Genomic DNA, 25771 nt, shown 5'->3' on the forward strand with positions numbered 1-25771 from the left:
CGGCAGCGGCGCGGGGGGGGGGGGCGGAGCGAGAACACAGCCAAGAGTCGGCGGCCATTAGGGCTCAGCTTGTGTCCTATCAAGGCGCTGTGTGAGAAGAGAAAGGGCAAGGCGGTGACGGGTGACAGATCGATCACCAGCACGTCCGCCTCCGTCCTGGAAGGAGCCGGGGCTCCCAGCATGCAGTGCGGGCGCGGGTAATCCAGATCATTAGCAGCGCAGCTGGCTCCGCGGCGGGCAAGGCAGATATTAATTGGAGAGAGATAAGGCAGGGCGAGCTGCCTGAGACCTGAGCCCCCCCCCCCGTCACAGAGTTAAGCTCTCACACACACACACACACACACACACACACACACACACACACACACACACACACACACACACACACACACACACACACACACACACACACACACACACACACACCCCCCTTCACCCGATGAGATGCTTTAAGCTGAGAGTACCTCATAGGAATGTACCAATCATACCAGAAAGTGGCCAACTATATTATCGATGTGTGCAGTTGTTCCAACTCAAACCGCGTTTTCTTTAACGACTTTTTTGGACGATGTTAGCAATCAACAGCAAACTGTGTCACGGGAGGGTCCTCGTTTAAGGGCGCCTTTCTCCGGAGACGGGACCCACTGCCGTGGGACGTGATGCACACTCACGTTCCAGTAGGAAGCACCCCGGAAATAAGCGACAGAGGTAGCATGGGAAGCACAACAACGCGTCATTTGTGTTCCGAGGGGGACATGCAGGAGACATGGGGAGAAGGAGTTGAGGAGAGGGGAAGCTGGGAGGACAGGGGAGGGAACCGGGGGGGGAAAAGAGAGGTTGATATCTGTGATACTCCGTTTGAAATGTCTTCCGGAATCTCATAGAAGCTCAGCCTTGCAGGTAGCTAATCATTATCATTATAGTTAGGCGCGTTGGGGAAAAACGGTATGCCTCGTTCTTCAGACGGTTATGAAGTGATGCCAGTGTGCGCTTCTTTACGAGGTTACCTTTGGCTCCCAAACCTTGTATGGTTATCACATCTAGACTGCATGCAGGATTTCTTTCTTTGCAGTCTTTTTGTGTGAATGTGCGAAATCTATAAACGAGCCTCAGAGACAGTATACAAAAGTAACAATTGAATAAGTGAAGGCTTCGGAAAATACAGCGTCCGTGTACGTCTGTGTGGCTAATTCATTTATATGTGCATCTTTAATTATCACTCTGCTAATCTGTGTGTGTGTGGGTCAACATCGCGTGTGAATTGTGTTCTTCTGGCGTGATTTGGGAACAAGGGCACAAAGGAAAGGAGTAATGACGTTAGTAATGACAGTGTTTATCTGTGTGTGTGTATCTGCACGTGTGTGAGTCTGTGTCTATACTTGTGTGTGTGTGTGTGTGTGTGTGTGTGTGTCTCTGTATCTGCACTTATGTCTGTATCTGCACGTGTGTTTGTGTGTGCGTGTGTCTGAACCCTGGCTTTGAATGACAAACTCGTGTGCTTGGCTCACTGTTTGTAAGAGCAAAGACACTGTGAGAGATACCCTAACACAAATTGTACATTTGTGAATGTTGCCGGCGTATTTTTCAATGGGCTGTTTTCCCCGCCCTCTCTTCTCGGTTGTCTACAGCGTGTTCGACGGGCGCTCCACCGCTGGGAACGTGTGATCGGTCTTAAGTGTTTGTTTGAGACGAAGACGCGGGAGGTGGAATGCAGAGGTGGGCGGAGAACAAAGCAGAGAGAGAGAGAGAGAGGGGTGGCGACGGAACGAGAGGTGGAGACCGGGAGAACAAAGCACCGAGAGAGGGAGGCTGATAGAGAGAGGTGGAGACAGGGAGAGGGAGTCGGAACGAGGAGAGAGAGAGAGACCGGGAGAGAGATAGATTGCGTGGGCGGGAGGAGTTGAGAGAGAGAAGAACAGAGACTGGGCGTATGAGAAGGAGATACGCTGGAGCACACAAGAGAGAGAGAGAGAGAGAGAGAGAGAGAGAGAGAGAGAGAGAGAGAGACGAGAGAGAAGGAGAGAGAGAGAGAGAGAGAGAGAGAGAGAGAGAGAGAGAGAGAGAGACGAGAGAGAAGGAGAGAGAAAGGCGACAGAGCGAGAAGGAGAGAGAGTGGGAGCGAGACAGAGAAAGAGCGAGAGTGAGACAGAGACGGAGCGAGAGTGAGACAGAGACGGAGCTAGAGCGAGAAGGCGAAACGAGAGACAGACACCGAGTGAGACAGAGCGGTAGCGACAGTGAAAAAGTGAGACCAAGAGACAGAGCAAGAGCGAGATGGAGTCTGAGCGTGAGCACACTTTGGTGCTAGCTGAACGTCTGGGAGGCTCCTGGGCTTCCATGGCAAGGGTGGTAGTAGGGGTTAATTTCATGAGATCTCTCTGCCTAGTCAGCACATAAAGGGTTAAGATGGCCAATTGAGGGAGGTGGGGGGATGGGTTAATTTGAACAGGCAACAAACAAATAAACAAATAAAAAATTTCGTTGAGGCTTAAGCCTATAAAAGAGATACGACATATAAGGGGGGGGGGGAAGAGATAGAATAGAGAGAGGAGAGAGAGAGAGAGGAGAGGGAGAGAGAGAGAGAGAGAGAGAGAGAGAGAGAGAGAGAGAGAGAGAGAGAGAGATAAAGTAGGAAGGGAGCTGGAGATATGGAAAGAGAGGGGGAGACACAGCAGGAAAAAGAGACAGATATGTAATATTTGCAACTACGCCTCTATCTGTGACGAACAGGGATAGGGCTGCAGGGCTAGGCTTACCCCTGCTGGAACGCCTTCTCCCCTCCACCCACAACAAACCCCCCCCCCCCGCTGCTGCATCTCCACAACCTCGCTCATTCCCCACCTCATCCGTTCTGTTTTGTTTTCAACAGCAGACTCCTCCACCTCCATCAACCTCCTCCTCCACCTCCATCCACCTTCTCCTCCTCTGCCCCTCGAGAATACAAAGCATCCAGAAACCTGGAGGCGTTGCTAAGAGGGCTGTGTGTGCGTGTGTGTGTGTGTGTGTGGGTGTGCGTGTGGTGTAAAAGACGTGCCATATTTTTCCCCACGCGAGATGCCTACTAATTCCTCCAGAAGAATTGGCATTGTTCATTCCTCAATAACCTGAGCTGGCTGCTAGTCAGTGCTACCATGATATTATATTTCTATATATATGCATTTCATATTCAATTATAGCTTATATCTTTGAAAGCTATAAGCACATGGACTGACGGTGTCTCACAAAGCAAAGATGGAGTCAGCATGTAGAGTACCAATAGACTCCCAGAGGAACCGTCCAATCAGAATACTTCTCATGAGTCGGCTGTTGCCGTGTCGTTGACGCACTTCTCGACGAGGTAATCGAAAACGGGTGGCAAATTAGTGCACACGCTACAGCCAAATCTCTGCCCTCTACCCGCCGAAAACCCCTTCCTGTACTACATCACAGGGCTGGGGGCTTTCCTCCCTAACAGCCGCCGATATCATCACACCGCAAATACACACCGTGAAGGACTCGACACCCAACACGCACACAGCCTGCTCCCAGCTCCTCCCTCTCGTCGCATTTCTCCCTTTAAACGGTACAGTTTACAGGCTACCGGTGTCTATCATCCCGTTTCCCACCTCCCCCGGCTTGTTTAGCTTCCTCGGGGCCCGCTTGAGCCAACATGCACTCTGCCCGATTCTTCTGCCCCTTTCCATCTCCTCCCCTTCGCTTCGTTCACCTTTGTCCCCCTCTCTTGCATCATCCCCTATTTTACCCTCCCGTCCTTCAATGGATTTCATCCCCGCGTGCCCCTCCTTCATGCCAGCGGTGAGCGGTGCTGCCCGGTTGCCTTATGAAGAAGCAGCTGCCCCTCTGTCCCCATAGAGAGAGAGAGAGAGAGAGAGAGAGAGAGAGAGAGAGAGAGAGAGAGAGAGAGAGAGAGAGAGAGAGAGGGAGAGAGAGAGAGTCAGAGAGAGAGAGAGAGAGAGAGAGTCAGAGAGAGAGAGAGAGAGAGAGAGAGAGAGAGAGAGAGAGAGAGAGAGAGAGAGAGAGAGAGAGTCAGAGAGAGAGTCAGAGAGAGAGAGAGAGAGAGAGTCAGAGACAGAGAGAGAGAGAGAGAGTCAGAGAGACAGAGACAGAGACAGAGAGAGAGAGAGAGAGAGAGAGAGAGAGAGAGAGAGAGAGAGAGAGAGAGAAAGAGCGAGAGAAAGAGCGAGAGCGAGAGCGAGAGCAAGAGAAAGCAGCGAGAGAGAGAGCGACACAGAGAGACAGAGACAGAGATATAGAGAGAGACGGAGACAGAGACAGAGAGAGCGAGAGAGAACAGCCCCCCCAGGGGCTGTTTGAGTCCTGGCATCCCTGTGGCCATGTTTCAAGCTGATGGCCCCATCTCGTGGTTCTGCCTCTCTCTGGCGTAGTGCTGCGTGTATTAGTAGTGGTAAAACATTTACAAGCACAAGGGGAGATAGCGCCTCAGCCACCCCCCACCCCCCCTCCCCCCCATCCCATCCCACTGCCAAAACATAAACAACAACATCTCTGCATTTTGGCCTTTCTTCCTCTCGCAGAGTGAAGGGGAATCGATCAGAGGGCTCTTTTATTGTCCACCTCAGCACCGACCGCGGCTCAGTAGGTGGGGAGCGGATTGATCAGGTCGGATCAATGCAGTTTTTTGAGGTAGTCTGGGACTTTGGGGAGGAGGAGGTGGGGGGGGGGGGGGGGCCTGAGGGCTCTTATCTGGCCCGTATCCCACGCTAAAGGGGGGGGGGGGGGGAGACTGAGACGCTGTGCTGGGCCTTCTGAGGGGGGCGGGGGGGGAGCTTGGGGGAGAGCTGGGTGCTTAAGTGTCTCAGAAGAGGAGAGTGGAGGTGGGCCACGGTTAAGAGAGACTCAAAGCCCCGTGGTTCACGTTTGGAAGGACGAAAGAATGACAGAAAAAAGACTGAAAGAAATGCAGGAAAAATGAGAGAATTTAAGAGAGACCGAAAGCAACTTTCTTTGGTACTTTGCGTCGTCTGGTGGTCTAATCTGCTGAATATTCATGGCCTGGGTCCGGGAGGAGCCCAGAGCAATCCCATCCTAGCATCTCTCGCTGTGGCCAAAGCGGACCATCCCACTGAGAACCCTGGGGCCTACATGCAAGTGTTGTTTGACGCAGCGTACGCACACGCACACACACACACACTTCGGTGAGCGCGAGGGTACAGCGTGGGCGAACCTCCAAGTGTGTGTGTGCGTGTGTGTGCCTGCATCTGTGTTTATGTGTGCCTGCCTGCGTGTGCGTGCCTGCAACTGTGTGTGTGTGTGTGTTCATCTGTGTGTGTGTGTGTGTGTGTGTGTGTGTTGGGGGGGGGGGTGGTTTTAGTTGATAGGGAAGTTGGTTGGCTGACTTTAAAAAGTTTACAGATGAAAGGCAGAAAGCCTTTCATGCGTAAACAATTTCCGGTTCCCCGCTGAAGCGGCTGTGATTTTGTGGGGCTGGGTAACGACGGTTCGATGCCGAGTGTAAAGTAAGTGCTATAAATCTGAATGGTCCTGACAGCAGGCTACACAAGGGTGAGAAAATGCTTTTTCTTTGTGTTGGAGCCTTAAAGGTCAAATCGATCTGCCATTTTCAAGGTGCGTTTTGAGAAAGACAGCGAAAAAAAGGTAATGTTTGTGCATGAATACAAGCATCAAGTGCTTGAAGAGGCTTTACATAGCGTTGTCCTACTCTATACAACAAATCATAATGGCACGAGAAACTAGGATTGATGTGTTAAGTAGAGGATGTTAACTACCCGTTAAACTGTTTAACGACAATATCATTTTTAACTGATTAACAAAATAGTCTGGTTACAAAAAAGCAGTTAAAAACACCAATTATAAATTAACTCCTCATGTTCTGAGGTGTTTTTTGCTGCCATCGACATATATAGGGCAGTGCCCAAATCTTGCAAAGTGAAAGTAGTCTGCACTAATCGTTTTGATTTAAAACATTATGACTAACTAACTTGAAAATTCCTGAAAACTTTTGGGTGTAGCCTAGCACATCATCATTTGTTCAGGTTAATTTGCTTTTAAGATTGCCGTTGCATTTAATCAGCGGGGTTGTCAGTGATGACATACGCTTAAGACTTACTGTTCAGTCTTTTAGCCATATACATGCAGGCTTTAAGCAGGAAGCAGCCTCAGCTTTTTTTCCTCTCACCCGAGATTATGCGTCTCGCATAATCCCCACGCTCGCTGGTACATTGTTACACTTTGAGGAACGGCGACACCAACGGAGCTGTCAAGATTTGTTGTCACTGGGAGCACTTTTAAACTTACCAATTGCCCGTTAGCCTGCTATATGCTAATCGCGACCAAGTGCTTTCAAAGCTGATATCATTAGTTAGTTGTAATATAAGCCTTGGTAATAATCAGTTTTATTTAATAATGCGGGGGGCAAATGCTCACACAGGATTCCGGATGCCAGTCAGTGTCGCGCTAGACACATTTCAGGCGGCGCTGGATTTTAAACAGGTTTAGGTTTACAACCATTCAATTTTACATTCGGTAACGTAACGTTTATCGTACACTTAATATTTGATATTCGGAGCCGGCCTTTCTTATACACTCTCCAAACCCCCCACCCGCGCCTGGGGATTTAGGCACGTCACCATCATCATCATCACTCCTCTTCGTACCCCTATGGGACATCAGGCTTCAACTCTCCATTGCATTCGGTCCCTTTAGACACATACACCTGGGAATCCAAGCTCTCGGGGCTCTTACGTATTTGTCGCTGGCGTCGCTCTCGTGCTCGCGCAGGGCGGCGAGCACGAAGCACAGGTACTGCTGGTGTCCCGTCAGCGGCTTGTTGAGGAAGCCGTTGTAGCGCTTCTCGTCTCCCAGCGTGAAGGTGGCGGGCAGGGGGTTCAGCTTGGCCGTGATGTAGGGCTTGGCCGTGTCCAGCTGCCGGCGCCGGCGCCTCAAGACAGGGCCGTCGCTCGACTCCAGAAGCTAAGATACCGAGACGAAGAGAGAAGAGAGGGGTCGTTTTGATTAGAGATACGGATATTTCGCCGATGACCGATACGGGCTGCCGATTTTCTGCCGATGCTGCTTTTGCTCCCTCAATTAAAATCATAAAAATGACACAATGATGAGAACAAATGTTAAAAGTCTCAATGTAAAAAAGGAACATTTAAGGAACACGTCTGTCTGTAAATCATGCCGGGGAAGAAAAAATTAAATAAATAATAAGAAGCGGAAAAAATCATCCATTGTCGATACACGTAAAATATACCTAATATATAGATCGGTTGATAAATCGGTCGATCACTAGCATTGATGTGATTTGGCTTTGAGGTCCTCTGATACAGTTCTCATCAGAGCTAATCAAAATGTTGTCAATACATTCGAATATTCAAAATCAAAGCTGTTTTGTCGTTGGCCAAACTCTGGATGAGAAGGAAACAGAACTTAAACGATCTTTCACATGTTGCCTCAGTAATTAAAGACTGCAAACCCACAGACGTCATCGGAGGTCAGTGCGTCAACATAGTGTAAAACAGAGCAAATCTTGTGGTCATTAATCCTCTGGACTCACAGGAGGGTATTAAGGTTAACCACAAAAAACACTAATAGCATGTCTCCAGGTTAGAGGTGAGTGTTACGATAATCAGCGCTGCATTGCTATGAGACTAGCAATTAATGCCCTATCTCAGCATGACTGCTATTGTGATTAACAAATGAGTGTTTTCCGAGGCAATTTGTTTATTGGTGTATTCCAGGGGCCGCTCCAGTCAGGGCTTTCATCCAAGCACAACGTTGGACGTCCCCGACAAGGGCCGGCTCTGAGCTTAATGACTCTGGGATGTGTCCTCTCTCCACTACGCCAATGTCAAGGCTGTCGGTAGCAGCAACAATAGCGGGAACGGGAAGAGCGCCAAGTTGAAAAGACACTCACAAGGTTACTCGGGAATACAGGAGACCATTTTTATGTTTAAGCCTGTCATTTAATTTGATTGTCTTTGATTTCCCCCGACAGAGTTGCAGGCCATTATTCAAGGCGCCAATCAAGCCGTTGTAAATCCATGCAAATATTAAAATTGAATATTTTAGTTTATGCATTTTATGTTTGTCGTGGGCCAAACTTGGAAGGACAAGGAGAAAGTACTGACTGTAGAAGCGATATTTCAAATGTTGCTCCAATAATTAAAGCCTGCTGACCTAAAGCTGTCGGGTTCACCTGCTCTTGGCTCCCAAACCGGATACTCTGCCCTTCTGAGCAAACCAATCTCCGTCCTCCTCCCCGGCTCCCTCTCTGCGCTCCCAGAAGGGGAAGTGCTAATTAACTGCCAACAGTCACTTCCTATCCCAGTTGGAGCAGGAGGTACCGTCTCTTGGCTTCTAACCCGCCACAGGCAGCCGCCTCGGCCTTCAGGGGGGGGGTTGCTGGGGGCGGTCTGACCACTCACCACATCCAGGTCCATCTCGTCTGGGTTCTCCCATCGCCGTGACGACGCCGTTACCGGCACCACTGCGATGTAGTACCACCTGCCGGGGCAAAAAGGAAAGGCTCCCGTCACAGTGTGCCCGTGACGCCACGGCACCTCCCCGCGGCGGGCGCGGGCAGCTCGGTTCACACCTCGACCCCAGCGCTCGGTGTCACACTATTACGCTTTTTTATTTTTTTAATATTGCTCGAGGTGTGAAAAGACGGTTGGTGGTTAGGGGCGTGTTGGGGATTTCACAACTCGGAGTGCGGTACAGGAGGTTGGGAAGCAAGGTCAAAGAGCTGGTAAATCGACGCGGTATGCTCCAATTAACGTCTAATGACTAAGAACAGCTGCCACGAAGACCCGAGCAAACACTCCGTCCCGCGGAGGGAAGGCTTCATCAAACAAGAGCTCGCGCTAGGATTCCCATAGGCCGACGGAGGCCGGTCACGTGACCGGCTCTGTGTGCGCTTGTTTGATGCATGAGCGTGGCTGTCTGCCTGGCTGTCTGTGTTTATCGACGTGTGTGGAAGCGTGCAAAAAGCCCAAACCAACCCCGAACCCCCCAATCAACACCAGCATGCTTCCACAGTTCTCTCCTCTTCTGGCAATCTTTGCTCATTTTCCCAAAAAACCCACAAACTCATAAGAAAATAAGTCTGCTTTTCAGGCGGTAGCGGTTACTCTGTGCTCCCCTGTTCGGCTCGGTTCCTTCTCATCTCATCTCATCTCCCCACCTCCCTCTCTTCCTAGACCTTACTTTAAAATTCAATCACATCTCGGAGCTGGTGTAAGAACACCTCCTCCAGCTCCTCCACCCCCTCCACCACCACCACCACCTCCTCCGATCAGCAGCGCCCCACTCTTCGCTTGACGTCCGTCCTTGCTGGAGCTCGGCCAGCTCTGACAACCCCCCCCGGAACGCTTTTTATATTTTACAAATCAACGCCTGGCCCGACACCGTGCGCCCCGCGCCCTCTTAAGAGTGATATAGGCCGCATGCATGGCTCTATAGGCGCATGCCGGCCGGTGTTTGTACGTGCGTGGGTGTCCATGAGTGGTCCTGTGAGGTCATAAGAGTGCACCGATGATGGATGGGAGTGTGTGTGTGGGTGGCTGTGTGTGTGTGCCTGGTTGTGCGTATCTGGAAGTGTGTTTATTAGAAGATCTGGAGGGGGCGGGGGGGGATAATATGTCTGTGTTTTATGTGCGGAACGGTGGATGACTCCAGCACCTGTTTATGAGTGTGTGTGTGTCTATGGGAACGTGTCCATGTGTGGACTGGACACATGTGTGCATTTGAGTGTCTGCAGATGTGCGGATGTGTGTGGGGGGCGAGTTGGAGGAGTCTGGCTCAGACAGATAAGTCACCCCTTTCCCGGGGAGCGGCACGATTCTGCTCTTGACTAGTAGAGCCTGAGGAATAAGAGCGACATGACTGCTCCTGAAGTGAAAAGTTGCAATTACCATCAGCCCCTGTTTGACAGAGTTAGCGTGCAGTGCAGGCTTTGGTTTCTAGATTGGGAGACGGGGGGGGGGAGACGGGGGGGGGGGGGGGGGGGGGGGGGGGGGATGACGCGGCGCTGTTGATGTCTTGAGTTGCACCCGTGTTATCTAGCGGCTGAAGCGTGCGCCTCGCCTTCCAAAGCTACGCCCGTTAGCATCACGGTGGTCGCAGGTGCTTCCCAAGCCCGTCACACACGTTCGGAGGATATTCTTATTACCGAGGGAGGACGGAACCGAGCACACATGCAGTACAATCAAACATATAATTAAAGGTTGAGTGAATACTAAAGTGTGCAGTGTAGAATCGGGGTCTTGACGTCAAGGTAATGTGAATAGTATCGACAATACATATTCAGATGGTTGACATTATCCCAGACAAGACAGACCAATATGGTTACAGACAAACAGACAGACAGACCAGAGCAGACAGCCAGCCAGCCAGCCCAGACTGACAGGCAAACAGATTGTTAAGTACAATCACACAAACATACAGATAGACAGACAGCCATAGTTAAATACAGACAGACAGACAGCCAGCGCACCCCAGACGGACCCACCCCCCCACACAGCCCAGGCGGACGGACAGACAGCTCGTCACCCACTTGACTTGCGTGGTGGTCTGCACTTGGGGCAGGTCTATGGTCAGCTTGCCGCCCTGGGCCTGCTGCTGGCTGTAGAGGACGGGCTTGGACTTGAAGAGGTCGGGGGAGGTGCGGATGGACACCTGCTGCTGCAGGCCGCCAGCGCTGTTTCCCCGGCTCATCAGCACAAAGGAGTAGTCCGTGTCGGGCTGCAGCCGCGTGATCAGGCGCCGCTTCTGGTCGCCCTGCACCTCCACGCTCTGCTGGTTGTACAGGATCTGACACACACACACACACACACACACACACACACACACACACACACACACACACACACACACACACACACACACACACACACACACACACACACACACACACACACACACACACACACACACGTTAGGGACCTGATGCACTGTACTGTAGGGCATCACTGTATAGAGAGAGGGACACACACACACACACACACACACCTGCGCGCACACACACACACACACACACACACATATTATATTTTTTCCCATCTTCCCTCTTTCTCCTGTCACAAACAGGTTAGAAAGACAATTTCCCTTTCAGGCACACTCACTCAAACAAATGTATACACACACAGTGTGCATAGACGCAAAGTGAACACTACATATATACTACAATACTACAGAAAAAATGCAATCTATTCTTCATCGCACCATTTTTCTCTCTTCCTAGAAAAAAACAACACACACACACACACACACACACAGGGTAATAATACAAGGCAGACGGTATGAAATGCAGTCGAACGGCACACAGCCCTTCATCTGACAACTCCTATGTGGTTTAGAGTCAAGTGGCAGGCAACCACAGCCAGGGCCCTGCCTTTTCACTGCAAATCGACGGCTCAGCACTTACCGTCAGGTGGGAATTAACGTAATATCAGCCTGACACATTGTGCACGCACATCGTTAACAGCCTTGAAAATTAACATGACATTCCCAAGTTCTCGCCAGCCGAGCTAAACTAAGATCAAAAAATACATCTTCCCATCAGTTGACATTGTGGTTTTTCCCCCCCCAATAACATTTGTGAAATCAGGAGGCTTTTCCGGAACGCTCATGGTCCGAGTCTGACTGGGTTCTCTAACAAAGAACCAGATTTTACATCTGGTTCTTTGTTAGATATAAAGAGAGGTGATGGACGTGGGCCGATGTCTTGAGCAGTGCTGGAGGTTACAGCGTGGCGCCGGTTCACGCTGAAACACGACCCGCTTGAGTTCCCGTGAACACACGCGGCTTTGAACGTCGGGGTGTGCGTCAAATGATCACGACCCAAAAGCGGTGTTTTTTTTACGTTGTGTAACGTTTCGATTAAATCCCACCGCAGCCCTGGCGCGGTTCAAGAGCCTGCGAGGGGTAAAGACCCAGACACACTATTCTGGATGAAAGAAATAAAATCGTGACTGGAGTATATGACCAAGTAATCAGCCTGTTATTAAGAGCAGGTAGAGCCTTTTGATATAGGAGGAGGATGAGAAGCGTGAAGAGCTGGATCGGGGGGAAAGAGATATCAAGGCAAGTTAAGGTAAAAAAGAAAAAGACCATCCATGCAATAAAAACATGTCTTTCTATTTCAATTGTGTGCATCTCTTTAAATGAGTGTGCACGGATGGAGAGTATGAGACATCCCAATACTGTGAAATAGTTGTGAAAATATGGTGCGACCACATTTGTTAGGGTGCCACCAGATGAAATAAATGAAATAAACAGACTGATTGGCACCATGACCACCAGTATCAAACTTAAGTCCCGAGCCTTGCTCCAGCCCACACATTGCCGCAAGTGACAGCTCTCCGTGACACTGTTGTCATGCTCACCATTAATTAGGTTTCTAATGAGCCTAATTAAATCACTTAAAGGGGGTCACGTGACTTATTTTAGTTTTTCCCCACCGCTTCTTTGCATTTCATTCAATACTCGGTGTGAGCTATTTGAGACCTTTTGTTTTCAAATGGGAAATGATTGAGAGAAGTGTGGTGTACGTCGGAACGAACACAGGAACGCTCTCCACAATAAAGACGCCGTTCCCAGGAGCTCCCCTGCCTCATATCACAAGTAAGTGCTTTCGCACCATGGATCATTCTTTATGAAGAGAAATGTGAGAAACACATCAGGGGTTCAGGAAAAACAGATGTTGAGCAATCTGGTAATGTTCCAGTAATTGTGGTTATGTACTGTGGCCTTTCCATATGTCTCCCAGCCTTCAATTATTGCATCGCATTTTGCAGGGAATCTGACCCGATGGCGATGATGAGGAGCTTTTGGCATCATCAACAGACTCTTATAGAAAGGCTACTCTTTGCGTAAGTTGCTTAAATGGTTTAATCAACATTCAATCAGTTCAGAAAATAAGCACATAGCTCACGTCGATTTATTTACTCATGCTATAGAATACTAATAATCACCAAATGAAGCCTCCTTACCGCATTTCCAGGGGATATTATGTGTGGTTATACGGTGTGCATGTGGTGGATTTGCCAAGGGAATAGACTTTTCCACAATCATTACAAGTGCTAATTGTCTCATTGCCCTGCGTGTTCACCTTACCTTGAAAGGCTGATGGGCTTGGGATTTGTAGTTCTCCGGCACTTCCCAGGTGAGGAGCACAGAGGTTTTCATGACGGCTTTTACACCGAAGCTCGTGGCGAATGCTGTCGGAATGAAGAGGGCTCCGATTAACATCTCAAGCATGACATCTCTCCACAATGCAAAAACTGTAATCTTTTTTGCTAAGCCGCCTAATTGAATTGGACACGACCATGCGGCGCTAATGCTCTGAACACAGTCCGCGGCGTTACCTGAAGGCCAAACTTCCCTGGCCTTGGGGTGGGTGAAAGCCGGGTGGACGTGTGCAAAAAAACACCGTCATTCTCGTTCACGCTCGGTTACCGATCGCTTGGTAATACCTTTCATCCCTCCCAGGACTGTTCCATCTAATTATACACCCTCCCCCCCCCACCCCCCCGCCCCCCGCTGCTACAACATGCAACAGGCAATTGCCTGTACGATTAGTGTGAAATGTAGAAACGGGAGGGGAAGGGCTGCACAAACATAGAAACACCTTGTGTGCACCTCGTGACTATTGCCATCAACACGTGCATATTAATACGCTGCCTCAAACGCAGGAGGGGACACACGCTGTGCCCGAAGAGTGTGTTTGTGTTTGTGTTATTGTGCGTGTGTCTGTGTGTGTATGTGTGTGTGTGTGTTATTGAGCCGCATTGTGGTTGTAGCACGTAATGAGATTAGTGTTCTCTGAATCAATAACGCACCGCTGAGGTGTACGGAGAAAATAAGGTGGGATTACGTGGGGGAAGGAAGGCATGGCTCGGCAGGAAGGTGGCGTCATGTGTAGCCCACCATCACCGGGAGTGGGCTGTGAAGTGAACACGGATGGACTGAAAGACGCATGCACTCGTGACCAGACTTGTATACAAGCATGTGCATACACTGCATCCTTGTATGTTTTTTATGTCGTCATCATGTGCCCTCTCACGTGTATGTGTGTGTGTGTGTTTGTGTGTGTGTCACTCTCAGTCTGATTGTGTATCCGTGTAGGTGAGTGATTGCGTGAGAAAAACAAAACTAAATCGATAGTAGATTAATAATCAACGGCGCGACTGATTGCCAGCGAGCGAAAAACAACGCGGTGCCCGATAGTTCGGCGGTGTTTGGGGACACAGTGTACACTTATGATCCCCGCCCCCCCACCCTCAGAGTCCTACCCAGGGAGGTGGACATGGTGCGGCTCTGGATGCTCGGGCTGATGGGGCCGGCGCCCTTGCTGGTGAAGGCCTGCACGCGGATGTCGTAGGTGGTGTCGGGCTTCAGCCCCTGGATGGTCATGCGGGTGTCCCCCGTGCGGTTGGTGGTGTTCTGCTGGCTGTTGATGTCGCGGTACACCACCGTGTACTGCGTGATGCGCCCGTTGCGCTCGGCCAGCGCCGGCGGATCCCAGGCCAGCTGGGTGCTGGTGGTGGTGAGGCCCGTGACACGCAGGTTGAGCGGGTAGCCCGAGGGCGTGTCCTCCTGCGTGCCGATCTCTTTGACGTAGGCCTCGCCGGCGCCGGCGCGGTTCTTGGCGCTGAGGCGGAAGACGTAGGTGGCGCCCTTGTGCAGCCCCGTGACCGTGTAGTGGTCGTCCAGGCTGCGCAGTTCGCGCGACGTGAAGGCCTCGTCCTCCGTGCGCTTGTACTGCAGCAGATAGCCCATCAGCTCGCCCACCATCTCCTTGGGCGGCTGCCACTGGATCAGGGCTGTGTTGCCGATGGTCGTGCTGATCATCATGGTGGGCTTGCCTGGCACTGCGGAGAGGGGGAAGGGGGGAGTGGTTAAGTTTTCATGCAGTCATCACCCCTCAAAGGTCCGATGACATGCGACCAGGTGCGGGTGTGATTAGCCGTCACAAGCCGTTTTGAAAATTGGTCTCTTATGACATCACAGGTGGGCGTGTTCATCTAGATGAGTGACAGATAGATGAGCAACGTTTGCTACGGTCCTGGGTAGGCTGGCAGACTGATCTATCCAGCACACATCTAGGTGGACACGCCCACCTGTGATGTCAGAAGCTGCACATTTTCAACACGGCTTGTAATGGCCCTTTAAGCCCCCATGAAGCCATTACCCCGTAAGTGGTGCAAAAAAATAAAGGGGAACCCCCATGGTTGACCGGTGGTTAAGGCGTCCCGTCCCGTGGCGAGCTTTAGACTTTATTGTCCCCAACCGGAAATTATTTTTCACGTCACAAATACATGGGCCGCACGCGGACAGTTAAAAAAAGATGGACAACAAACGCAACAACAACATGCAGACAGGATACAGCCAGATTGGGAGTGGTATTTTATCTTGGCCTTTTTCGTGAGGGCTGCTATGGCTGCAGGCCCCAGGCTTTCGCCATAGCGAGCCCTCCTTCACAACAGGGACCTGTGCCTGCGTCCAGAGGGCATAATGGTGTGGTGACAGTTGAGTGGGTGTGTGTTGTCCAGCGCTGTCCTACATGCGATGCGTGAGGTGGCCTTGAGATTGAGCTCTTACCCGCCCCGGTGGTGGTGATGACCTTGGCCTTGCTGCGGGCTCCGTCCCCCTTGGTGGTGTACGCCGCCACCGTGACCGAGTAGGTGGTCTCCGCGTGCAGTCCCCCGATGATGGCCTCCTTCAAACACGCAGCAGAGAAACCACCCCGAAACACAGTTAGCAGAGAGCCTCGTTACGGAGGGAGAGACGGCGCCTCGGGTTTGTTAGAGCCGACCCATCACACACAAGCACTTAATCCCGCGTGAAAAGAACACACACGCACCGCAAAATCCAAACCGCAGAACACAACGTTAGGACACCCCCTTCTCCATCCACCTGCAGATTCAATCAATTTCTGCGTTCAACGCTCAATTACACAATGGAGGTGCTTCAATGGAGAAGGACTTTTTTTGACTCCACCCCCCCCCCCCCCTCCCAAGCCTGAGGGGGGGGCATTTTTTTCTTCTCTTGGTCCAAAAAAAGAAAAAATAGCCCTTTTGCCCGAACACAAGGCACACACTGAACCCATTAAACCAACAACCCAACAGGTTGAACCAGAACAGCACCAGTGTGTCAGTGTTGCTGTCTACCGCTTGGCTAAGCATGACATGTTGCCCCAAGTTTCTTTGGTGCAAATATGTCCGCCGTGCGCTAAGCAATTTGACACGAAACGGATTGAAAGATGTGAAATCTATCATCTCTCTTTCGTTTCCTTCTGGACTTTCACAGCCAATCAACGGTCTTTAACAGTATCAGGGACACCTTGAGAGGGTGATCCGAATGGGTAGACAGGAACAGAGACACAGCAAGGTGGGACAAGTGAACAGCATTGAATTAACAGCAAACCGCACACGATAGTTCAGAACACACAGAGTGACTGGCTGCAGAACGAGCACTCACTAACACGGACTGCAGCCACGATGGAGGCGATGCACACACACCCCAGTGCACACTCCATCCCACACACATTGATCCGCTTCAACGTAAACAAAGACGCACCCGCCCGCACACACAAACACACACACACAACCCTAAACACGCACGCAGAGACAGACACACAGATTCACCCAAGCACAATCAACACACATACACACCAGGGAAAACATACAAACATAAATGCTCGCAAACATACTAAAGCTCACACATACACACACACACACACACACACACACACACACACACACAGTGAGAACAGAGAACAAATGAGTGCCTCAGGCGTGTACACACATGCCTGAGTTGTCTTACTGGGGCCACAGAAAGGACAAACACTCAAGATGCCTACAGGCGTTCTGTTGCAACTTGTGCAACACCCAACTCAAACTCACTGTACTTTACTCGGGCCCTCATGCAGTTTCCCCTGCTTACAACGCGTTGGCTTCCTCGTCCAGGTCAGCGTATTTTTAATACAATACACACAAAATACCCTGATATATTTCTACCGGCTCTTCTTCCTTTAAGTCAGGCGCTGCTCCTCTGTGTCACGAAACCGTTTAAACTTTATCGAGGAAGACTCATTACTTTAATCAGGCAAAATGGCTTCAACAGTCTCAACAGCGACATGCGCCTGAGTCCCAGTCTACCCACCATCCACCTCGCCCCTCCCCACTGTCCCTCACACGCTCCCTCCGCAAGGTTTGTAGGAAGGTCGCGCTGGGCCCAGCGTGACGTTGGAAAGAAAGGAAAAAGTAGAACGAAATAAAAAATGAAAAAAGGCAGGGCTTTAAAGTTTCCTTCGGAGCAAATGCTTAGAGCGGCACCAAAAGGCATTACTGAGATTATCCAGTCCAACTGTCACTGAAATGGATTCTCTTCTCCGTCTCCATGCTAGCTATCAACGCTTGTGTGGTGAAAACTCCTACTATGGAGTGGGGGGGGGGATGCTTTGAACGTAATTATGTTCATGTCATTTATTATAATTTTTCTCTGCGGCGCGTGCCTCTCCTCAACCAAGATAGCTTTAACGCAAGGAAAGAACATGACAAAGAAATTACCTGCCTGAGGTACTATATAAAGCGGGTGTAAAATATGTTGTGGTTGGTGAGCCCGAGCGAACGCGCTCAGATGCTCACAGGTGCTAGCGGTGAGGCGCTGGTTTGGCAAGTGGCGCGCGGAGCTTCTCAATCTGGCAGAGCAAGAAACAACAAGGTGCGGGCGAACAGATGCCTGCATTTGACAGCGTCTGAACGCCATGTCTGTCAAGTGTTAATCAGCATCAACACCGGGGTAGGTGGAGGGGGGGGGTGTGTGTGTGTGTGTGTGTGTGTGTGTGTGTGTGTGTGTGTGTGTGTGTGTGTGTGTGTGTGTGTGTGTGTGTGTGTGTGATCAGTAATTGGCCCACGTGACCCGAATACAGCCAAGATGTCAGCCTTTTTTCGGTATAATATGCGTCGGATTTGTGGGCGGGTTAGCTAAAATCTGCATCTTCATTTCTTGCCATCAGCTATTTCTTGCACCCCGCCCTAATCATTACGTCAAAGTTCGATACTGCCTATGCTTTGATGACATTATAGCCCCTCAAACAAAATGCTACATGATTCTTTAAGATGATCTTGTTCTCTGCTGTTCTTGTTGGGTGGACTTTCCTATCTACATAACATGCACATTGAATTCTCGGGCATTTAAAAATAAGACGCGTGCTTTATTAAACCCTTATTTTGCCCTTTTAATATTTTAGCTGGTCTGTGTTTTCCGTGCCATAACGTTTCCCTAAATAAATAAAAGCCTATTACGCTACAAGTTAAACATGGACTACATATTTTGTTTGATTCATTCATTACCGACAACAGGCTGGCTGTGCCCACGTGCATGCTGAAAAGGTTTTCAACATGGCAAGTTCCCTTCGAATGACAAATGAAGAACAACGACGAACTGACGGCTGCCCGCAAATCTCCATATGAAACCAAAGTCATAATATCAAAGGCTCTCCGTCTGTGGCTGGTCTTTACATTAATATAAGCGGTGCATTATTAATGGAGCCCAAATGACGGCCTTGTAAGGTCACAAACCCCCCCCCACTCAGACACCTCTCTCACATCTCCTCTCAGACGCTGAAAGCTTTCCTGTGACGACCTGACAGATTCCCATTGAGTCGTCTCCGACCCGATAGGGGCCAGGCAAGCGTGCGTGTCTGTGCATCTGCGACCCGTCGGCGAGGTAATAAGCCATAACAAAGTGGGCCGCCTGACAGCCGGCGTTGTGCCGCCGCCGCCGCCGCCATTGGGCCGGCGACGGTGAGAACGCCATCCGGCCAGACGGGCGCAACATGAACGGCTGATGGCAACCGGAAGAGACAACGAGACACAGGCTCCTCCCCTTTAGTGACAGGTGGGGGGGAGGGGGGGGGGCCAGCAGGTGCGCGGTGCTACCACCATTGCGTCATTGCACCATTGAGCGGGGATGTCCTCTGATGTGGTCTTTTTCCCGCCCTCCCGATCGAATCCCCTCTAGGTTCAACGGTCTTCGTGAGCAGTTTATTCAGACATTTAGTGTAGTCTAGTATACAGCGTCCTATGTTTATTTGTTTTACACCCTTGGCCTTCCTTCTCCATTAAATGGAGCAAGATAATAGGAAGACACGGTTGGTGCTATACCAAGCATCTTCATTGAGTCAATGGGTGTACATGATTCTTCTAGGGAAACTTTCACCTCTTGGGCGGTAACCACAAAGGAACCAAAGGGGAGAGAAGGGGCCATCTCGGGGAGTAAAGGTTTGGCCATGGCTGAGGCCAGCCATAGCGTGATAGACCAAGTTCATTTGCATTAGTCCATGGGGGGAAGTGGACATCCTACAAGGATGCAAGACCACTAAAGGAATCTACACCATAAAGAAGTAACTCACTCAACGCCTTGCAAATGGAGAGAGGAAGGGAGCCATCTCTAGTTGGAAGGATCCTTCACACAAATGTATTTTAAATTGACTAGTAACAATGTTATAACATTAATACATACATCATTTGACATTGTTAGTATTAACGCACACACCAACAAACACACAAACAAACACCCCAGATCAAATCCGAGATCACACGATGCACCGATTTTTTGCCACACGTCTGCGAGCACACACACAGAGACAGATAGAGCGAGCAAACACACACGCCCCCCCCCCCCCCCCCCCAACACACACACGCACAGATGCTCATCTCCCACTCTGCGGGAGGGAGGGAGGGAGAGAGTGAGGGAGGAAGAGCCTGGCTGACAGCAGCAGCATCCCAGCAGCACACGCATGAGAGTTACTCACATGCTCGGTGGACTCCTCAATATTCCACTGATGGGGGAGAGAGACGGAGACACACACAGGACACACAGAACGGGAGAACGAAATGAGTCACAGACGACATCACGGCGGGTGCCGGTGTGATGAGGGGGTGGGGGGTGGGGAGGGGTGCAGGCAATAAAAAAAGAAAAAAACAGTTTTCTTTTTTTTCCGCTGGGAAGCAGATGAATGAACACAGGTGTCAACACACTCATGGTGCAGAGCGGAGGGAGGGAGGGAGGGAGGGAGAGGGAGAGAGAGAGAGAGAGAGAGAGAGAGAGAGAGAGAGAGAGACAGAGAGAGAGAGAGAGAAAAAAAAGGGAATGAATAAAGGAGGCTATTAGACTAAATTGTGAAAACAGGTCGTGGGGGCTATAAACTCTTTGACAGTATTTGTCGCGATAGATTTGTAGATTTCGTTTTGAATACACGATGCACTGCCTTGTTTTTTTTTACTCCAAATCTAGCAACTCCATTTCCCTCCCTCCCCATCTCACTCCGAGAGCCAAGCAGAAACTCCCCGATGTGGACTCTCCCGAAAAAGATTCATCGTCCTCTCGCAAAATAAAATACTAACAAACCATGGGGGAAGACAGAGCCCTCCATCCATATTTCACTGTGTACATTTTCCCAGCCCTGGCCTGGTCCGCGGGCCCGCCCCTGAGCCATTCCTGGGGGGCGGTGGAAAGCCCATTTTCCTGTTGCAGAGAGTTTCTGCGGCGCCGAGCGTGAAATCCTATTACCAGTGCCGCTACGTCAGACTCGTGACATCAAGCGCCATCCGTGCAGAACCAAACGCCGTCCTCGCACCCGCCCACCCCCAATCTCGCCCCCATTCCCACCACCACACCCACCAGTGTCTGCCGGGCAGGGGGGCTTGGGATGAGGGACGAGGAAGAGGGAGACGGGGGACTGTCTCGTCTCCGTTCCGCTGCTAAGTGACTCGGCCGTGATCCGCTCCGATGCTTAAGAGTCTTCTAACGGAGAAAGCCCTTTATGAATAAATGAGTAAACGACCTTCCGATATGAATTATGCACGTCGTTTCCAGGACGTGCTGTGCGCCCATGTATTTTGTTTACTTGTTTGTGTGGGGGTGATGGACAACGTGGAAACACTCCCGAGATAAGTCCATGACCCGGCAGCGCTGTGTCCTCTCTATGGGTTCGTCTCGCTCCGCCTTCGATGGAGACGCCGCCGTGCTCGGAGTCCTCGAGCAGACGAGACTGTGTTCCTTCTTCTTTTCCTTTGCATTTCTTTCCTGAACAGAAACAGTGCTCCCTGCTGGACGTGTGTGTTTATGTCTTGTTTGCCGAAGGGGCCGACGAGGGTTCCTGAAGGCTCTCCACAGCAGTGTGTGTGTGTGTGTGTGTGTGTGTGTGTGTGTGTGTGTGTGTGTGTGTGTGTGTGTGTGTGTGTGTGTGTGTGTCTGCTCCCCCTCATCAGAAAACCCGCAGCCAGGCGTTACCCCCCCCCCCCCCCCGACGTGGCGGTGATCACAATGAAGAGCGCCATTTAAAAACAGCTGCTCCTTAACGCCATGAATAACAGTTTGCGACGTGCCTAATTGCCTAATTTGTTTACCATTGACTCCATTCGCACTGTCCTCGGTCGAGGAGTGAACACATTAAGGGTGCGCTAGGCTCCTCTCCAGCTATCTCTCCATCAACCATCCCCCTGTTTACAATGGAATCGTTTTGGGAGGCATCAAAAAATAAAAAATTGCCGGTACCGATTTATGTTCCGGGGGTTTGCCAACGCGGCGCCAGCGCTGATGGCCTTTGTTGTGGTGGGAAAAACAAGAGGGGTGTTATTTGCAGACTTGTGAATGCAAATGTGATGTCATGGGGCCGCCTGGGCTGAGCGGGGGGGAAAAAAGAGAACAAGCGCACAGGGGATGGAGTGATGTGGAAGAGAGAGAGCTGTCAGGATTGATGGAGTGAAGCCGTCTGAGGGGCTTCTCGTCCTCCGTTTCTCTCTCCCCCTCTTCTCTCCGTTCCCCGCTCAGCCGAGGCCGCAGAGGCAGTGAGGCATCGCCTGGCTTGTTCTTAAACACACACAGGCCCGGACACACTCCGCCACAGATAGGACACGTAGGCACATTGCCCACGAGTGCGCCTTCCCATAAGTACACACACACAGAAATATATGTACATCGCATGAGTGGTCAAATAAAATGAACCTGGAAAAATGGTGGGAAAAAAAAATTGCCAGCAAAAAACTTGGGTTGGAAAGCGCCCGGGTTAAAGGCTAATACCTTCTGAGCCCTGGCCAACGGTTTCAGCACTTTCCAAGGAAAAACATGCAGAAAACTGAAGGGGGGTGGGGAGGGGGGGGCGTCCTCCGAGCAGAAGCAGAGGCCTGGCCGCGTGGCGCCTGTCGGCCACTTAGGATTGTGGCTAATTTGTGCTGATAGCGATATGGTTGGGGAGGAGGATGAGAAACGTCAGGGCTGTCGACGACCTCAAAGTTAAATTTAGCCGTGGAAATGAGGCCGCTGTGTGGGCACCCACTTGAAGCGGAAAAGAGCAGCTTAAAAGCCCGCCCACACATGGGTAAGCACTCGGCGAGCTACCACTATCAGTGGTGCGCGCTAGCTAGCTACCGGGCTAGTGGGTTCATCTATGAGGCTGGATGGATAGACAGAAATACATAGACAGAGATACATCTAGAGGTATAGATCGATTCAGGTGGATAGGCTGATGGATAGGCCGATAGACGGATGGATCGATTTAGATAATGAGATGTATAGTGAGGCAAAAAACAGGAGAAAAATTACAAAAGAGTAGGGAAGGGTGAGAGGGGAGTTGAGAGTGGTTTCAACAAGCATCTCAAGTCCAATCAGTCGGCTCAGATATGTGATTAAAGATTGAAGGCTGAGGGGAGAGTGGGCTACAGCCTTGTGTTTTCCCCTCCTTTCCTGGCAGTCTAGCTGTGTGTGGTGGAGCTGGAAACAAGCAATACTGATTTCGCAGCACCCTTAAAAATGAAAAAAGGTGGACGATATTTTGATTGGTGGTGCCACAACCGGGGTAAACTTTCCTCGTCTTGCATTTCTTTTTCTTAAGTCGTTGTTTTCTCATTTGGTTGTTTGGTCTCGGTTGTTTGAGTTACTTGAGCCCGTGTTGAGCCTTGCGCGCGCACACGCACACACACACACACACACACACACACACCACCCCCCCCCCCCCCGGTGGGACAGCAGCTAGGAGGGCGGGCCGGTCGGCTCACGTTGGCCCCACTGTTCCGGCGTTTTTGTTGTTGTTGGTATTATTCTCTCCCTTCCCAGCGAGGCTTTGCCTGCGGTATGTGAACAGGCGAGCCGTGCGAGAGGTGAAAGGGAAGGCTTGTGAGGGAGGCGGTGGGGCGTGCGTGGAATTTGGGGGGCGGGGCCACCCGGTCCTGTGCGGTCCTTAATGACGTCCGGGTGCAGGTCCTCGCAGGTTTGCCACCGTCGCCGTCACCGTCGCACACAAAACTAATCTGTGGAGATGACTCAATCGAGGGTAACCGACCCGCACGCAAGCCTCTGGTAATTACCCCGGCTCGGGGAGGGTCGTGAGGAGGAAGGAAGGGAGGGAGGGAGGGAGGGAGGGTGGGAGGGAGGAGACCGGAGTGAGCAAACTCTGGTTTCGGCGAGGCGGGGTGAGGCCAAGGTGAGTAGGGGTGTCTCGATACTGCTCCAGCCCGTACTTCGTCTCTCACGCTTCTTTGTTTGTTTTTTTGTTATGTCAGCACGGCGCAGCGCAAATGAGTCGTGGCGAGAAGTACCGTGTTTACAGAGGGACGGGTCATGCTTAGTTCACTTCGCCATCGCGCTTTCAATTTTCTCCCTTTGGACAAGACTGACCCCCGGGGCCGCGGCGCAGTTAGCCGGCGTGGCGAGTAGGGTGCTCCAGAGAAGATAGGGTGCCATTGTTGTGTTGTCTCCGCGCAGACCAAGGGGACCTTGTCCTGACCGCCACGACGCCCGGGGGGCCACAACACAGCTGTCTGAGGAGCCTGCCAGGGGCGAGAGACCTCCAGTTTTGGTCGGGCTGATGAACGGGAGCGGAAGGGCGCGCTTGTTTTGCCAGGTGTGTGGGAAGGAGTGACGGAGGAGGGGGGTTAGGGGCTGGGGGGGGGGGCTTGGCCAGTACTCATCGGTCAGAGTGTTTTTTTGTCCTGCCCGTCTTATTTCGGGGCGCACTGGGGTCCAGTCTCACCATTATGCTCATAATGTGTCATCTTATCTGGGATAGACACACACACAGCCATTCATTATTCATTTACGGCCGCAGCGCAAGCGATGGTATCTATGCCCGGCGTGCTGGCTTTATCTGGTTTGGAGTGCGCCTCATGCCTTGTTTAAAGGTGACTTTCAACAGCACCAGCATCTCGCCACTGTCTCTGTCTGTGCATGCGTGTGTGTGTCTGTTCGTGTGTGCGTCGGGTACAGCGGGGTGTTACCAGAGGCAAACGAGGGTTAATCGTGTCTCCGAAGGGCACAGCAGAGAAGCGGGACCGCCCGGGAACTCAACCGGCAACCCGCTGCAGGTTCACCCTTCAACGCCCCTACCCCCTCACCGCCTCCGCCCGACAGGAACGTGTTCGGCGGCCCGTGGAAATGGTTGTTGGCCCCTGGTTCTCGGGCCGGGGGGTGGGTGGCGGTGCAAAAATAGTGATTCTCCCGGGCAAAAACAATCCAGAGGAGGCCTGGTAATTGAAGCCCCGTGGCTTGGGTTGCACTACGCCGGGGAAACGGGCGAGGGAGAACGGCAGGCACAGAGCGAGAGAAAACCTTTTTTTTTGAATATTCGTTTTTAAGATATTCCTTATTCTCTGAATCCCCTCTTAAGGATTACAATCTCTCATCCATCTTGCATCGGTGGTGCTACGTGGCGCGGGACGCTTTGGGACGATTCCTGAGCCCCCCTCGCATTGATGTGCAAAGGGCGACGCAGGGGGAAAATAAGTTGTAATTTATAAACAGGGGGGGTAACAAGGCAGTGCATATTTTGTCGGTAGCGCAACAAAAAATAGAAATAATGATATAAAGCATGGGGAGAGGTACTCAGCCCCACAGCCTGCCCCCTTCCTCCTACTGATGTAACCACATCCATAAAATATTTAACAGCTATTAGCGCTAACAGGGAGCTTGTTACAGCCGCTAATCCGCGGCAGAAGAGGAGCCAGGGATGCCACCGAGGGCAGTGTAAGAGAACGTGTAGCGGGGGAGAGAGAGAGAGAAAGAGTGTGAGAGAGAGAGAAAGAGTGTGTGAGAGAGAGAGTGTGAGAGAGAGAGAGAGAGAGAAAGAGAGAGAGAGAGAGAGAGGGTGGGTGTGGGGCCAGACTCAGGGAGGAGGTGGGAGTAGGAACAGAAGGGGAGGGTGTGTTGAAACAGGGATGAGTGAGACACCGTGATGAATTGGACACGGTCCGTGTGCCCTACCTGGAGGATGAGGTTGGGTGGGGGAAGAGAGAAAGAGAGAGACAGAGAGACAGAGACAGAGACGGAGAGAGAGAGAGAATCAAACCCCTAGGTCGGGGACTCTGAGGTCGGGCCCCGGACTGCTCTCTGTACCTGGGCTTCGGGGAGGGACACGTCCATGATGTTGGGCTGGCCCCGTGGCTCGTCGTTCTCCAGGCGCGAGAAGATGACCTGGTACCCCCGGATCTGCCCGTGCTGCTTGCCCTGCATGGGGGGCTTCCAGGTGACGCGGATGGCCGTCGAGTTCACCGCCGTCACCTCCAGCTTCTTGGGGGGAGCCCCGGGCACTGAGGGGGGTGAGGGAGAAGGGAGACAGGGTGGACGGGGGAGTGAGAGAGGGAGAGATGGGGGTGGTAGGGGAGGAGGGTGGATAGAGGTTAATATTGTTCAGACAGAACGTGAAGGAACGATTTAGAAGATGTAGCAACACACGGGAATGAAAAACGGAGTTCAGGGAGACCGATTTCAGGTTGACACGAAT

At 51.4% G+C, this 25771-nt stretch overlaps 1 protein-coding gene across 1 annotated transcript in view; it reads right to left on the bottom strand.

Moving 5' to 3' along the window:
* Positions 1-25771, bottom strand: part of LOC115549564 (receptor-type tyrosine-protein phosphatase F-like) — a 133728-nt gene that overhangs the window by 35508 nt on the left and 72449 nt on the right. The window contains 8 exon segments of the mRNA XM_030364836.1: positions 6724-6951; positions 8412-8490; positions 10541-10797; positions 13102-13205; positions 14280-14858; positions 15589-15706; positions 19808-19834; positions 25384-25577. Coding sequence (XP_030220696.1) covers positions 6724-6951; positions 8412-8490; positions 10541-10797; positions 13102-13205; positions 14280-14858; positions 15589-15706; positions 19808-19834; positions 25384-25577 — 1586 coding nt within the window.

Source organism: Gadus morhua, chromosome 8 (assembly GCF_902167405.1).
Source record: "Gadus morhua chromosome 8, gadMor3.0, whole genome shotgun sequence".
Lineage (NCBI taxonomy): Eukaryota > Metazoa > Chordata > Actinopteri > Gadiformes > Gadidae > Gadus > Gadus morhua.